Consider the following 14,904-nt stretch of genomic DNA (forward strand, 5'->3'; position numbering starts at 1 on the left):
ACAATTATTTACTGGTTTTATGTAATGGAGTTTATCTTTAATAAAATATTTTATAAGGAAATCCCATTTTTGAGAGAACTGTGCGAATTGTGTTGCAAGGGTTTGCCTAGCTCCGTAATCATTGCATATAATGCCCATCACGATGCCTATGATAACATTATTTGTTAAACAGCCTCATCAAAGTTATAGCCTACAATACATGATCGAGTACGGTCTGTCCAGGTAGTAATTTGCATAATTCTGGCCGATCAGAGTCAAGTTAGGAGATTTGGAGGGGAAAAAAGTCATGGTTTGTTTAAGAGCATACTGCATTAGGCTCAGAAATTATTCCACTACTGCATCAATTTGAAAGAAAAAAGGCATAATGTTGCCTCATTTGCTTCAAATTATTAATTTAAAAAAATGTACCACCATTGAATCAAAAGGTTGCAACACTGTACAATCTCATACTTTTATTGGCTGTAGAGAGAGATGGAGGCTTTTGACGGGACTAAATTTGACATAATTATCTGCAATTACAGGCCTACAGTACAGAACCCTGAACCATTCCTCCATGCCTGAACCCAGTGACGTAGACATGGGGGAGGGGCACGTCTTCCCCCATTGGAGGTCCGTCATTGGAGGTCCTTACCCCCCCCCCTTAAAATCTTGAATTGTGCACAAACAATATATCGGATGCCGTCAGTACCCCCCCCCCCCCCCACCCCCCTTGAAAAATGGTGCACACCAGCTGGTGCCCCGGAGCTGGTTTTTGATTTCGGAACATGCATGTATGTACAATGTATACTGTTTTATATTTAGCGTTCGGGAATCAACTTTACAACATAAACAGGACAGCTGTTTACGTGACAATTTCTGAACATGTCTCGCCCAATATGCGACAAGTGCGTGCAAAAGCTGAATCTGCCTTCTCCATTGGCTGAATTTCCGCTCAATTCTTGCCGTCTTGTGTTGGAATGGAGTGAGTGATGGCGTCCACTCGGTACACCGTTCGGAAGGGCCAGCCGGAAGACTGCAAACACATCGTGAGATTATTGAAAGAACATGCCACAAGTGCGATCAGCAACACGGAAGAAGGTATGTATTGTCAGATTTTTGCTGTATCCTAACATGGCGCGGCCCCCAACGTGGCGCACTTTGATTTTTCGCCTGTAGCGCCTACCTAGAGCAAAAGTTTTAACTGAAATTTCACAGAAAGCGACATTTCATCAAGATCTAAACACTCCCGTTCATAAAACGTGAGTTTATTTATCCGTTACAAAGTTAAAAGAAAAATTTATTTTGGCATGATTTTCCGATTTTATTTTCAAGTGCGAAGTGAACCCTTTGAAAAATTCTTTCAAATTCGAGATTTATTCTAAGTGCGCCACGTTAGGGAACACTCCGCGAATTTGTGCCCAATTTCTGGATGCCACCGTTTTTTAATTTCGGATTAAATTTTATGAAACTGAAATCGTTCACAGAGTTTAAATAGCACGCATTAATAAGGTAAAAGTACCAGTATTTTACTGCATGAATTTGAGGTTTGTCAACAAAGAGGTTTGGCAACACTACACAAGGAAACTTGGGTAAGCTTCGAAGTGCGCCACGTTAAGGAACACGACTGTACGGTACGTACACTTCGTAAGCAGATATGGGTTGACAACAGCCCATTCGTATTCCTCCATGATCAGCCCACCCTTACCAAAATTTCCAATTCATTCCAATCGAAACCCAATTGGAACGAATTGGGTTTAATTGGTATTGAGTTGGTTTTAATTGGTTTGAGTTGGAGTGCTCATTCCCAATTGGAAAAAACGTCATGGACCAACTCAATTTGTCTGAAAACCCAACTGATGTACGATGGTCTTAATTGGTTTCAGTTTGAAACTATTGGAATTGGGTTTCCCCAATTGGAATCTTATCTTATAATGTCATTCCCAATTGGAATCCCATTTAACGTTCCATTTCCAATTGGAATCCCGTCAAATCTTTTCATTCCCAATTGGAATCCAGTCCAATCGTTTTCCAATAATCCCGTCTATCATTTCATTTCCAATTGGAATCAATTAAGTCCAATCGTTTCATTTCCAATTGGAATTCCATCTATCATTTCATTCCCAATTGGACCGCACTTTAGGTGAACATTTGTTGTTGCTCTTTTGTTCTTATAATGTTTACAGGATGAAAGGGCAGGTCAATGGCATTAAAAACCTTTTTTAATTTTTGAAATGGCACCTTCCGTTGCGGAGATACGAACGTTTTTGTTTGACTTTTTGTCAATGACAAAGGAGTCCAATGTCAAATGTCAATCTTTTTATTTTCTTTCTCAAAGGGAATATACATCATTTGCTTTTGCTGTAATTTTCAGAAATGGATGGAATTGGGGGGTTGGAAATATATATCAAATATAGTTACACTGACTTTTTTGAGGTTTTGGGTCGAAAATGCTATAAAAACCAAGAAAAACAATCATTTTCCTGTAGTCTGGTTCTCTGACTCCATATAAGAAGAAACAGAGCAGTTTACGTACATTGGGGAATTGTAAGGTCAGGGAACCAGTCTAGCTAGCTTGTACCCGTTCATAGGTGTGTAATCGATTGCAAACAAGTGCGATGGTCAATTGGGGCCAGTATTTGAAAAAAAGCCAACGCTGGTCGGCCGACCAGCGTTGAAAATTATAACTATGCAGTTTTTCTAGTATATATTTTCCTGCTCAGTCTTGCAATTGACTTTGTATTTCGTTAATCTTTCAGAAATTTGAGATAATTAACACACTGTTATAATGCAACTCAAAATAATTATAATATACAGGACTACATGTAATTGTCGCACAGATTTTTCATATTATTCAGGGAATTACTTTAATTAAGGGAATTATTGTTGTTAATGTATTTTTTACTCTGTTGGACGGTTTGTAATCAAATTTGGTATACTTCTTTTAATTGGATAGTTGTATTTTTGGGAGACATGTGTTTTTACCAAGTAATCTGAATAAATAAAGTATTATTCCATCCTGTATGCTCATTGTCTCTGTCCCTTTGCCAGATTCATGCTATTGTGTCTCATTCAGTGCACATCACTGGAGTTCGTTTCATTCCCTTTAACGCGTTTCTATCATTCCGTTCCCCCTGTGAGCGTCCTTCGTTTGTCTTCTAAGGCCAAAAAAGTCTCCGGTTTCTGGTATGGAGCTTGCCCAAAAAGGTGCGGCGACGCGGCTTTTTTTTTTTTTTTTACTTGATTTTTTTGCTTCAAATGTCGGCTGATGACTGCAAATGGTGCCCGACTAAACTTAGTGATTATATGGGAGTCCAGAGAGGCCACATAAAGCTTATTCTCGACCATAACCCAATCTAAAAACACGTTAAAATTGTGCAGCAGCATGATTCCAGTCAAACCAGTGAGTTTGGCTGTTTTGAGACATCATCTTTCATTGAAAAAAAAACGTTTTCATTTTGCCGACGCGCATGGCAACGGCGACGCGCGCATACCAGAAACCGGAGACTTTTTTTTGGCCTTAGGATGCAGCCTCATACAAGCAACCCGTCGGCTGGCTCCTTAGGCCGAATAACAAAAAAAACATGTTTCTCGTCCGGGTGTTTGAAAAAAAAGGAGGAAGCGGGGCTTTTAATTTTTTGTCATGTTTTATTTTCAATGAAATAATTTTTAAAAAATGAATAACATAATATAATACATTTGCGGGGTGAATATACAAGAGAGGTCACCCACTGAAAAAAAGCGCTCTCTCTTGCCTACAATATTTCAAGAAAAGGCGTATATGGACCTTATAGGTAGCAGTCATCAAGGCAATACATTTGTCTTGCTGTGACATACCAGAAATAAACCTTTTAAGCAGTCATTGTTACTGAATTAAAATAACGAAGGCTGCCCTGTAAGATGGCCGCTATACGCATAAAGTCTACCCATTAGGTCTAAGAAATACGAAGGCTGCTCAAGTTTAAGGAATAAGTCAATCTGGCATGAAATGTCATCATGGCCTACGTCAAAGTGAAAATGCACAAAACGCTGCTCTGTCCCATAAATTCAAAACTTTTATTTTTCGATTCATTGACATTCAACGATTGTATTCAAAAATGCTATCAAAAGCTTGGAAAACACAACGACTATCCTCTATCAATACAATTTCTGTAGAAATATGACTATGCAGTTTTTCTAGTATATATTTTTCAGCTCAGTCTTGCAATTGACTTTGTATTTCGTTAATCTTTCAGAAATTTAAGATAATTAACACACTGTTATAATGCAACTCAAAATGATTATAATATACACGACTACATGTAATTGTCGCACAGATTTTTCATATTATTCAGGGAATTATTTTAATTAAGGAAATTATTGTTGTTAATGTATTTTTACTCTGTTGGACGGTTTTTAATCAAATTTGGTAAACTACTTTTAATTGGATAGTTGTATTTTCGGGAGACATGTGTTTTTACCAATTAATCTGAATAAATAAAGTATTATTCCATCCTTTATGCTCATTGTCTCTGTCCCTTTGCCAGATTCATGCTATTGTGTCTCATTCAGTGCACATCACTGGAGTTCGTTTCATTCCCTTTAACGCGTTTCTATCATTCCGTTCCCCCTGTGAGCGTCCTTCGTTTGTCTTCTAAGGCCAAAAAAAGTCTCCGGTTTCTGGTATGGAGCTTGCCCAAAAAATGGTGCGGCGACGAGGCTTTTTTTTTTTTTTCTTGATTTTTTTTGCTTCAAATGTCGGCTGATGACTGCAAATGGTGCCCGACTAAACTTAGTGCAAATATATGGGAGTCCAGAGAGGCCACATAAAGCTTATTCTCGACCATAACCCAATCTAAAAACACGTTAAAATTGTGCAGCAGCATGATTCCAGTCAAACCAGTGAGTTTGGCGGTTTTGAGACATCATCTTTCATTGAAAAAAAAACGTTTTCATTTTGCCGACGCGCATGGCAACGGCGACGCGCGCATACCAGAAACCGGAGACTTTTTTTTGGCCTTAGGATGCAGCCTCATACAAGCAACCCGTCGGCTGGCTCCTTAGGCCGAATAACAAAAAAAACATGTTTCTCGTCCGGGTGTTTGAAAAAAAAGGAGGAAGCGGGGCTTTTAATTTTTTGTCATGTTTTATTTTCAATGAAATAATTTTTAAAAAATGAATAACATAATATAATACATTTGCGGGGTGAATATACAAGAGAGGTCACCCACTGAAAAAAAGCGCTCTCTCTTGCCTACAATATTTCAAGAAAAGGCGTATATGGACCTTATAGGTAGCAGTCATCAAGGCAATACATTTGTCTTGCTGTGACATACCAGAAATAAACCTTTTAAGCAGTCATTGTTACTGAATTAAAATAACGAAGGATGCCCTGTAAGATGGCCGCTATACGCATAAAGTCTACCCATTAGGTCTAAGAAATACGAAGGCTGCTCAAGTTTAAGGAATAAGTCAATCTGGCATGAAATGTCATCATGGCCTACGTCAAAGTGAAAATGCACAAAACGCTGCTCTGTCCCATAAATTCAAAACTTTTATTTTTCGATTCATTGACATTCAACGATTGTATTCAAAAATGCTATCAAAAGCTTGGAAAACACAACGACTATCCTCTATCAATACAATTTCTGTAGAAATATGACTATGCAGTTTTTCTAGTATATATTTTTCAGCTCAGTCTTGCAATTGACTTTGTATTTCGTTAATCTTTCAGAAATTTAAGATAATTAACACACTGTTATAATGCAACTCAAAATGATTATAATATACACGACTACATGTAATTGTCGCACAGATTTTTCATATTATTCAGGGAATTATTTTAATTAAGGAAATTATTGTTGTTAATGTATTTTTACTCTGTTGGACGGTTTTTAATCAAATTTGGTAAACTACTTTTAATTGGATAGTTGTATTTTCGGGAGACATGTGTTTTTACCAATTAATCTGAATAAATAAAGTATTATTCCATCCTTTATGCTCATTGTCTCTGTCCCTTTGCCAGATTCATGCTATTGTGTCTCATTCAGTGCACATCACTGGAGTTCGTTTCATTCCCTTTAACGCGTTTCTATCATTCCGTTCCCCCTGTGAGCGTCCTTCGTTTGTCTTCTAAGGCCAAAAAAAGTCTCCGGTTTCTGGTATGGAGCTTGCCCAAAAAATGGTGCGGCGACGCGGCTTTTTTTTTTTTTTCTTGATTTTTTTTGCTTCAAATGTCGGCTGATGACTGCAAATGGTGCCCGACTAAACTTAGTGCAAATATATGGGAGTCCAGAGAGGCCACATAAAGCTTATTCTCGACCATAACCCAATCTAAAAACACGTTAAAATTGTGCAGCAGCATGATTCCAGTCAAACCAGTGAGTTTGGCGGTTTTGAGACATCATCTTTTATTTAAAAAAAAAAACGTTTTCATTTTGCCGACGCGCATGGCTACGGCGACGCGCGCGAATACCAGAAACCGGAGACCTTTTTTTTGGCCTTATATCAAAAATGTCAAAATAATTACTTGGAATCTCAACACAACGCTTCACGACCTTATTTTCTACAATTAATTACTGTACGAGCTGGGTAGTATATCGTGACGTCATTATTACGTCATAAAGTACCCTTGCTGCATCCTACCCTATTTTTGATCGTAACACATTGGCAAAGCTTTGGTGAAAAAATGGTGCTTTTAAGATGCCTCACTTTTCCGCTTATCTTTGGAACAAGTTTAAACATATTTATGATACTATAAATAATCAATTACAAAAACTCTTTTGGTATAGAATTCGAACTTTTCTCTCGAACTTAAAAACAACATCTCACAATACCACATACTGTTTGCATGTTAAAACAAAGTGTCAATGTGACTTCCCAAAATCCATGATTTTAGCAAAAAAAACAGGTCTTTTGACCAAAAAGGTTTTTTTTTTACCCAAAAAATCACCCTTAACTATATTCCATCCCCATGACATACCACTCAAATGAAAGATCTTGTTGTCCACTTTAATTTGATACCACATGTGTTGTTGTGATGCTTGTAGTTCTGAAGATTATTATCAATTTATATTTTCATGTAATAATTAGCTGATGACGTCTTAATAACGTCATACATGCCCTTCCCATCATCCAATTTTTTGCGTCCGTCTTTTTTTCGAAAAGGTATACCATGGAGATGCTTTGGTGAAAAAAATGTGCTTTTGTCCACTGTGTCACGATTTTTTTCACTAAGGTACCTCACTATGTGGTCTGTGGGTCTATGGGCCCATAGGATTGCACAGCTAAGAGATTGACCAATCAACATTTACTGCTCCAAAGGACCGCCCACTTCAAACAACTGCTTGTTAGGCCAAAAAAAAAAGTCGGTCTCTGGTCAGCGCGCGCGTCGATTTTAATCATGCGCGTCAATTTTTTTTTCCAAAATGTTCCGCGGTAGCTCCAACAGCGCCCTCTATTGCCGCACCTCAATTTTTTTTACCAAAGAGCACCAAGGAATGGGAAATTACACCAAGGCAAATGATCGAGAGCACCAAGGCAAATTATGGAGGACACCAATGTACATGAGGACACCAAGAAAAGCAAAATAGTACCCCACCTTGTCTGTACAATCCAAGCTTGAAGAAAAAAAAAAAGCCGCGTCCCCGCGTCAATTCCGGAACTTTGGACTGACCAGAGACCGAATTTTTTTTTTGGCCTAACTACGGTATGTTCTTGCATATGGACACACACAAAAGGAAATACAGAAAAGCCCTATGTTCTGTTCATCGAACAGACAGCTCTAGTTTGATGTAGACTTCTTGGGCTAGGTGGTGGGGCCATAATATCCCATACTTCTGGGTGGGGAATGCCAACGGCGACCCCCCCCCCCGATTATATTTATCCGAGTGTGTAGATTTTTAGCATATCCAGTCAAACCCTGATAATAAGAGCACTGTTAAATACAACATCTCCTCATAACAAGGACAATTTTAGGTCCCAAGTCTTTGTTTTTCTTTGTTTGCCATTACTGATAATATAAGATAATTTGTTGAGTCCCAATGACCTTGTTATAAAGGTGTTCGACTAGTGGCCACCAAAGTCACACTTATTCATCCGGCAAGATATACTGCTTGATCTTATACCAAGAACCATTTTAAGTAATTCAACGTTACCACCATGTTTAAAACGTGCATGTACTTGTGTACTATGTGCACGCGAACGAGCATGGGCGTCGCGGGGGGGGGGGGGGAGAGGGGGCGCAATGAAACGGAAAAATTCAAAAAGGAAAAAGAGGTGCGAAGCCATATTGCTGTTAATTTGATGAGGGGGTAGGGCACGCTCGGAAAAATTATAAATTGAGAATATAATGAAAAGGTTAAGGAATCTTGGGGAAAAATTTGCTTTGCCCCCCCCCCCCTGGAAAAATTCCTGGCGACGCCCATGCAAACGAGTTAAATTTTGTGAGCAGTACCCCCTCACCCCCCCCCCTCCCAAACAGTAGCTTCCACCCCCCCCCCCCCCGGATTAACACCTTTGGGTTTAAGTAGCTGACTGCAGCTGATCTTTTCACCACATAGACCTGCAAAATGACAGCTTTGGAGATGAGCCCCTCTACCACTTTTTTGTTGTGGAGGCCATGAATGATGGCACGGATGCGAAGGAGAACGCAGCAGCTGAGATAGTGGGCTTCTCTGCCTACTTCTTCTCCTACTCCGCATGGACGGGACGGATGATCGACATGGATGAGCTGTATGTCCAGGACTCCCACAGAGGTATTGACTTTTGCAGACAGCAGCCATATTTGAGGGTGTTCTTTTTTTGTTATTCTGATTCAGAGGCAATTACAAGACCATGTAGAACAGATACACACACATTAAATTAAGGTCTAAAGCCAGTAAGTGTAGATGTGAGATTTACATGTTGAAATGTTTAAAAATGAAAAACCGATAAACAAAATTGAAAATCCGTTGTCAAATTCTCTCAAACATTTAAAGGGAATCCAAACATTATCAATGTGACTTGGTATTCACAACATTTGCTGTCACGATCGATTTGTCTACATTAATTTTCAAGTTCATCTTATTTTTTCTTTCGTTATTTGCTTTGGTCTTTGAATAGAAATCGAAATCCATTATATAACCTGCACTATTCGAAAATCTTAAAAATCCATAGCATGTTTGTAACAGTTGTAAGATTTTGAAGGGTTCAGTCAGAATTAAGGGGGGGGGGGGGTAGCAGGGGCCACCCCACCCAAAACAGGTGTAATTTTCCTTGGGGAGGGGTAATTAAAGGTGTCTCTAAATTGATGCAACTACAAATTTGTGAAAACTTAACCCCAAACTGCCCTGAATCCTTCAAAATCCTCTTTGCCAAAGTGGAGGAATTTGGGGGATTGAGGTTACATGGCAAAAGTATGTTACTGATTTCGTAGGATGCACTTTGTCAAGGTCTTGGGCAGGACCTTGTGTTTTTGCTCAGCCATGCATAAATATAGGCCTGGATTATGCTTGAAATCCTCTGTACTGCTCCAGGATGTCACAGGCCAAGCCTCAACATATTGACAGTCACTGCCGCAGGATTTTGCAGGATTCAGGCAGTGGTTACCCCTTCCCGGACCATGTTCAAGAATAATGGAGGAATTTGCAGGATTGAGGCTTTATGCTATTTTTCTATGAGGCCAATTGGAGGGTTTTGCAGGATTAAGGCTACATCCTAGCAAAAAGGCCTAGGGAGTTATAACAGAGAAATAAGAACTCCCCACTCCACAACATTAGTTCTACATGCCCCATTGGATTTAGTAAAAGAATAATTGATGGAGCATGTTTACAACAATTTTTACTCAAGAAGTTCTGATGGGTTGACTGATTATTTTCCCCTTTTTCCAACAGGCAAAGGTCTTGGGAAGGCGTTGATGGCAAAAGTTGCAAAGGTGAGTTGTGTGTGATATCTCTTGCGTTTTGTCATCTGAGTGGTAAACAAAAGAACTTAAAACTTATTTTCACCTTTAAAAAAAGTCTGTATTATTTATTGTCTTGCATCAAATTGATGTTTACTGTTTGATTATGTAACAGTTGGATGAGTGCCAGAAAAAACCTTATAAGGAGTTTTTTTTTATTTGTCTTCCAAACTGGTGATTGCCACCTAGTTTCAAGTTTCAAAGTTGAGAGTAGATTTTAAAATTTTAACATTTATTTTTGACAGGGGCACACCCGGTACACAACTTTTGTCTCCCTGCCCACCCTCGAAAAAACGATAAAGTGAGAATATGCTTCAGAAAGTACAAGGATTTTTTTTGGGGGGGGTGAATGTGCTTTGCCCCCCCCCCCAAAAAAAAAAAACACCTGCCGACGCCAATGACTGCATTTTATTAGTATGAAATCAACTTGAAATTTCTGACAGGATTTTTGAGCCATTACCCTTTTTCTAAACTACAGGTTGGAGTCGAGAACAAATGTATTGGCATGGACTGGATCCTAGGGGGTTCAAACAAAAGTGCCTGGCCCTTCTACAATCATCTCAAATCCATCGATATGTCCGCACACTTTGGTTGGAGATTTATGACAGTAAGCGGAGAAAACTTTGCTCAACTCGTCAACTCTGAAATCAAACCAGGTTTGAATATCCAATTTCAATAATTGATGTAACTTTTTATTTTTATTGTTAAAGATGCTTCCCCCGACGGCCGTGATTTTTTTTTTAAATTTCATCCCGAAAAATAGATTCCTTCTATAAATTGCTATTTTTCTAGCAGTACAAAAGTTATTCACCTTTGAGACATCGACTGAAAAAAATCAGCCGATCATAAATATCATAAATGTATCATTTTTTATTATTCAGAAATCAGGAATTTCCATTTGTCATTATGGAAATATAAATTATTTGTTTTCAACTTTGATCCCCACCAAGGATAAAGCAATGTGTTTACCGATGTTTTTTTGTTTTTAAAATAATTAATTATGGATCCTTTAATATTTTATAAGTAGCTTAAGAATAGACAGTCCAATAGATAGAACAGAAAAAACAAAACACAGAACACGTTTTGTTGCTTGTCGCTAAAAATTGAACCGTAAATTCTGCTTTTCTATTCAACTTTGCTTTGTTTGGAATTGTTCCATACACAACTTAAACTCTCAAATTTCCAATTTCACTGAAAAGGGCAGATGAAAGTTGGTTTTTGACAATATTTTTTGTTGCCAAAATTTTTTTTTTATTGAATCAGCCAGCATCTTACAATGACACATTCTTTAGTAAATTCTGCCTGTTTGTCAAAACTGGTAGTTTGTTTCTGTAGACAAACAAAAACCGCCTGTGAAATATTTATGAAATCACACGAAAGCCAGCAGTTTCTATCACAAGGCCTAAATTCCTTGTAAAAATAATTGTTCTCACAAATTGATTGTCAATTAAATATTATAGTTTTATTTGCTCTATTACCGTGAAAATTTAATTTTTTAAAATAAATTGTTATAGAACATTGTAATGGACTGTTTAAAGTTAGCACATTGACGTTTCCTTTTACTGCTGTTTTGTGGGAACATTAACAATGTAGAAATAAATTGCAAAACCATGGATCGGTATGGCAAGTTAAACATGTTAGTATGTCGCACTATTTCTCCGATGCGTCTGTCTTTAAATTTAGTTGTATAATAGTTTTAAAACCCAATCTTTTGAAGAAGCAAATTTAGTATTGGAACCACGTTCAAGAAATGCCTTTCAAAATTTAATGGCATAAAAGTTTCATAAAATGAAATCGCGTCGAACTTGCAGGAAAGATGCCTAAGGGACTCATAGAACACATTCAAATTCAATTTCTGCAAATATGTGTTTTCCCAAATTTAGAAGAAAATTTCAAAGAAATGTGGGGTAAAATAACTCAATATGTTATTTTTTTTGCAATAAAATCGAGGATTTGTGCCAAAATCTTCATATACTGACTGTTAGACTATTGATTGATGCTCCTCTTACATCCAAAGGAATTTCTGCATTGTTTAAAGAAGACTCTATTTTGGCCAAACAAAATGCAAGACTAACCCCTAGCATTTTTTTTTAATTTATTTTTATTTAAAAATCTGTCAGTCTACATTTCAGCAATGACTTCTGACGGGCATGACATCCCCAGCAAAAAAAGTTCCTGGATCCACCCCTGCCCCTTCCCCAGGAAATGTGTTAGTTACCATGGTTTTCACGGGTTTAAAAGAATAAGGGCACCCCAACTGTAACATCTCAAACACTTCACACTCGCCCCCCCCCCCCCACCCCAACTCCCCGACCCCAATTCCGCCAATTAGTGAGAGCCCTGACCATGCCGCCTCCCAGTCGTCCACAGATGCTCTAAAAAATAAACTTTGAAAATCGCATAAATAAGTCCCCAGCTTTTAATTATGCACAAAACAGTTGAAGATACAAGCTAAAAGAACATAATTTCAAGACGGGAGGCGTTTGTATACGGAACAAATGTACGCATTTTTATCGTCCGCTCGTATTTTTTTTACAAGAGTCCTTCGTCCAATCAAATTGGCTAGATTGGTGAGAAGACGTCGCGTACATACTTTTGACCAATGAGAGACAGGCCACGCGAGCCACGCGTGCTACGTCACGGATATTCCCTCGGACGCCCTCCTGTCAAAAAAAATAGGGCCATTTTTATAGAAAATTGGTAACTACTCCATCTGGAAGTATTACTTCAATTTCTTTTTCTAATTTACAATTTCCATTCACGATGATTTTGTTTGTATAGTGTTTAAATTATGTCTGAAGGGGAAAAAAACTAGTGTGCGGAGAAATATACAACGAGCAATTTGGCCAAAGGCGCCGCATAGACCCTTGGCCACCAGCCTGTGGTATAAAACGGATTTTTTTTTCACTGCCATATCATTACGCAATGGAAAATTCCCGAGAGCGGAGCGGGGTCAACGGACACTGGGCAGCTCGCAATGTCTTCCCGCTATTTTTGGTCAGTCACAAAAAATGCCTCAAACTTCACCAGCAAAGTCTGAGACCTAAACCTGCAAGTCGACCGTCCAGCTTCAAGCCAGCAACGCGGAAACTCGTACATCATACCATGGAGTCTTCATGTGCGCGAAAAAATGTCGAATTTGCACGCTTGGAGTCTGGCAAGTCGACCAGAAAACCGGCCCCATGTGCGGGGGCCACTGCAACGTTTTGACGGCGCTGACATGTTGCAGCGTCGTCGTCACCAATACTGAAAAAACTGACTTGAACTTTGCTGTAGGCCTATAGAACTTGTTATAAAAACTTGTGTTTTACAAAACTGAACTGGACTTAGCAACTGCATTCCTTTGAATGCTCATTTTGTGCTGAACTGCACATGACATTTTTGTGAACTCATAATTTTGTCGAATGATCTGAATGACGTTTTTGGGAAATACTGAAGTCAAGCTTTTGGAGTTCGTCGGGGTAAGTCCAACTTTAAATAAGGAACTATCGAGGTGAGTGAAAAATCGTCTCCTAGTCCTCCGGTCACACAGAAAAATCGACTCAATATTCTGCATTTTGAGCAATAGTACATACCTGATATTTTTGAAATGTCATTCCTGTCTGCATTTTAAACCTCAATTTGACGTAAAACAACCAGAAAATCTCTCATTTTGGTCCTTAAATTGCATTTATTTCAAACCACTTCTAATAACGGTAAGCACGAGGTAGTGCATTTGGTACACGAGGTTGTCTTTTAAACGGTTGAATTTTGTACGATAAAAGTCTGTAAATGTTCTATTAAAATCGCTAATTTAATTACCTAAATTTCAGGATAAGCATGATACATGTGTGTTGTTGCCAACAAAATGGCGTCTATTTTGATTCTCTTACAAGGGTTTGCATAGCTGAATGTCTCGGTGCGTTGAAATTCCATTCCTGTAGGCGAAAGCCCTTTTGATTTAGAGTAATTTGCATATGAATACCTGCCACTGTGTTTGTCAAAAATTCATAGAGCCGCCTTTACATGACATGCCTTTTGGTGCATTGCGCATTTTACACGGGTTTCATTGCGAGCTAGTGGGGCGAGTCATACACGTGAGCCGCTCGTGGCAGGCGCAGTGGGCGTGGTCATATAGATTCACGGTGATCTTATTGGTCGAATAGTTGAAAGGACGCGCGCGCGGTATGCGGCCAGGTGCACCGTATTTGCTGCGCTTTCAAAGACATTCCAGCGAGGGGCTTTTAGGGGTTTATTCGAAAGTTGGAGTGAACCGGTTTCTGTTTTCATTAGAGAGGGAGGTTCCTTGGAATTAAGTTTGCATTTGCCGTTATAATTGTATAAAATGACCGGTTTAAAGACTTACTTCTGAGAAGAAAAAGTTTCGAGCTTTTATTTAATTATTTAATGATGAGCCATGAAATCGAGGATTTGACAACGGAGCCAACGGATGTTACCATGAAACTTAATTTATTTAATGCAACCACATCATTTAGAGTGTTATCGGGCGGCATTCCAATGGACCAAAATACATTTTATGGACAATGTATCCACGGATCTCGGGTTTTTTTTAACAAATTGCTGAGAGTATACTTTACACCATTAACTTTATCAGGGTATTCCTTGTATATAATATTTATTATGATTGTATAAACTTAAATTTTAAAAGTTAGCCGACGGAATTATTTGAAGCTCATACGAATTGGAGGTGACCTGCTGATAAGGACAATGATGACCGTAATTCGACGTTTGGAAGAAGGAAAATAAGGCAAATTTATGATTGTATTAAATAAATGAATACGATTAAGGTTAAGGTTTAGGATTAAGGCGGGGTGGGTGGGGTGTAGGCACATGGCGCGCGTAGGCAGCCGAGCACACCAGCAGCAGCGTAAGGGAGCTTGACCTGGCACAGCCATGGTGTAAAAATTAACTTCATAAAAATATTTTAACAAAACAAACAATTACACAGTTAAAAAGAATTGACCTTTTCTAGTCGGAGTAAATTCAGCAGGCAAATCTTAGCTTGATGC

At 38.6% G+C, this 14,904-nt stretch overlaps 1 protein-coding gene across 1 annotated transcript; it reads left to right on the top strand.

Moving 5' to 3' along the window:
• Positions 1 to 761: 761 nt before the first annotated feature.
• LOC119724319 (diamine acetyltransferase 1-like) lies at positions 762 to 11,865 on the top strand. Its single transcript, XM_038195314.1, has 4 exons — positions 762 to 1,077; positions 8,517 to 8,711; positions 9,828 to 9,868; positions 10,374 to 11,865. The coding sequence occupies exons 1-4, from the start codon at positions 969 to 971 to the stop codon at positions 10,572 to 10,574; spliced, it is 546 nt and encodes a 181-aa protein (XP_038051242.1). The 5' UTR covers positions 762 to 968; the 3' UTR covers positions 10,575 to 11,865.
• The last annotated feature ends 3,039 nt before the right edge of the window (positions 11,866 to 14,904 follow it).

The sequence above is a fragment of the Patiria miniata genome, unplaced genomic scaffold (genome assembly GCF_015706575.1).
Source record: "Patiria miniata isolate m_02_andy unplaced genomic scaffold, ASM1570657v1 HiC_scaffold_18, whole genome shotgun sequence".
Taxonomy (NCBI): Eukaryota; Metazoa; Echinodermata; class Asteroidea; order Valvatida; family Asterinidae; genus Patiria; species Patiria miniata.

Bases quoted from the DNA above. Each gene is read 5' to 3' on its own strand.
- LOC119724319 (XM_038195314.1), top strand. From the start codon at position 969: ATGGCGTCCACTCGGTACACCGTTCGGAAGGGCCAGCCGGAAGACTGC. The intron at 1,078-8,516 runs GTATGTATTGTC...TTCACCACATAG, and splicing joins GATCAGCAACACGGAAGAAG to ACCTGCAAAATGACAGCTTT. The intron at 8,712-9,827 runs GTATTGACTTTT...TTTTTCCAACAG, and splicing joins TGTCCAGGACTCCCACAGAG to GCAAAGGTCTTGGGAAGGCG.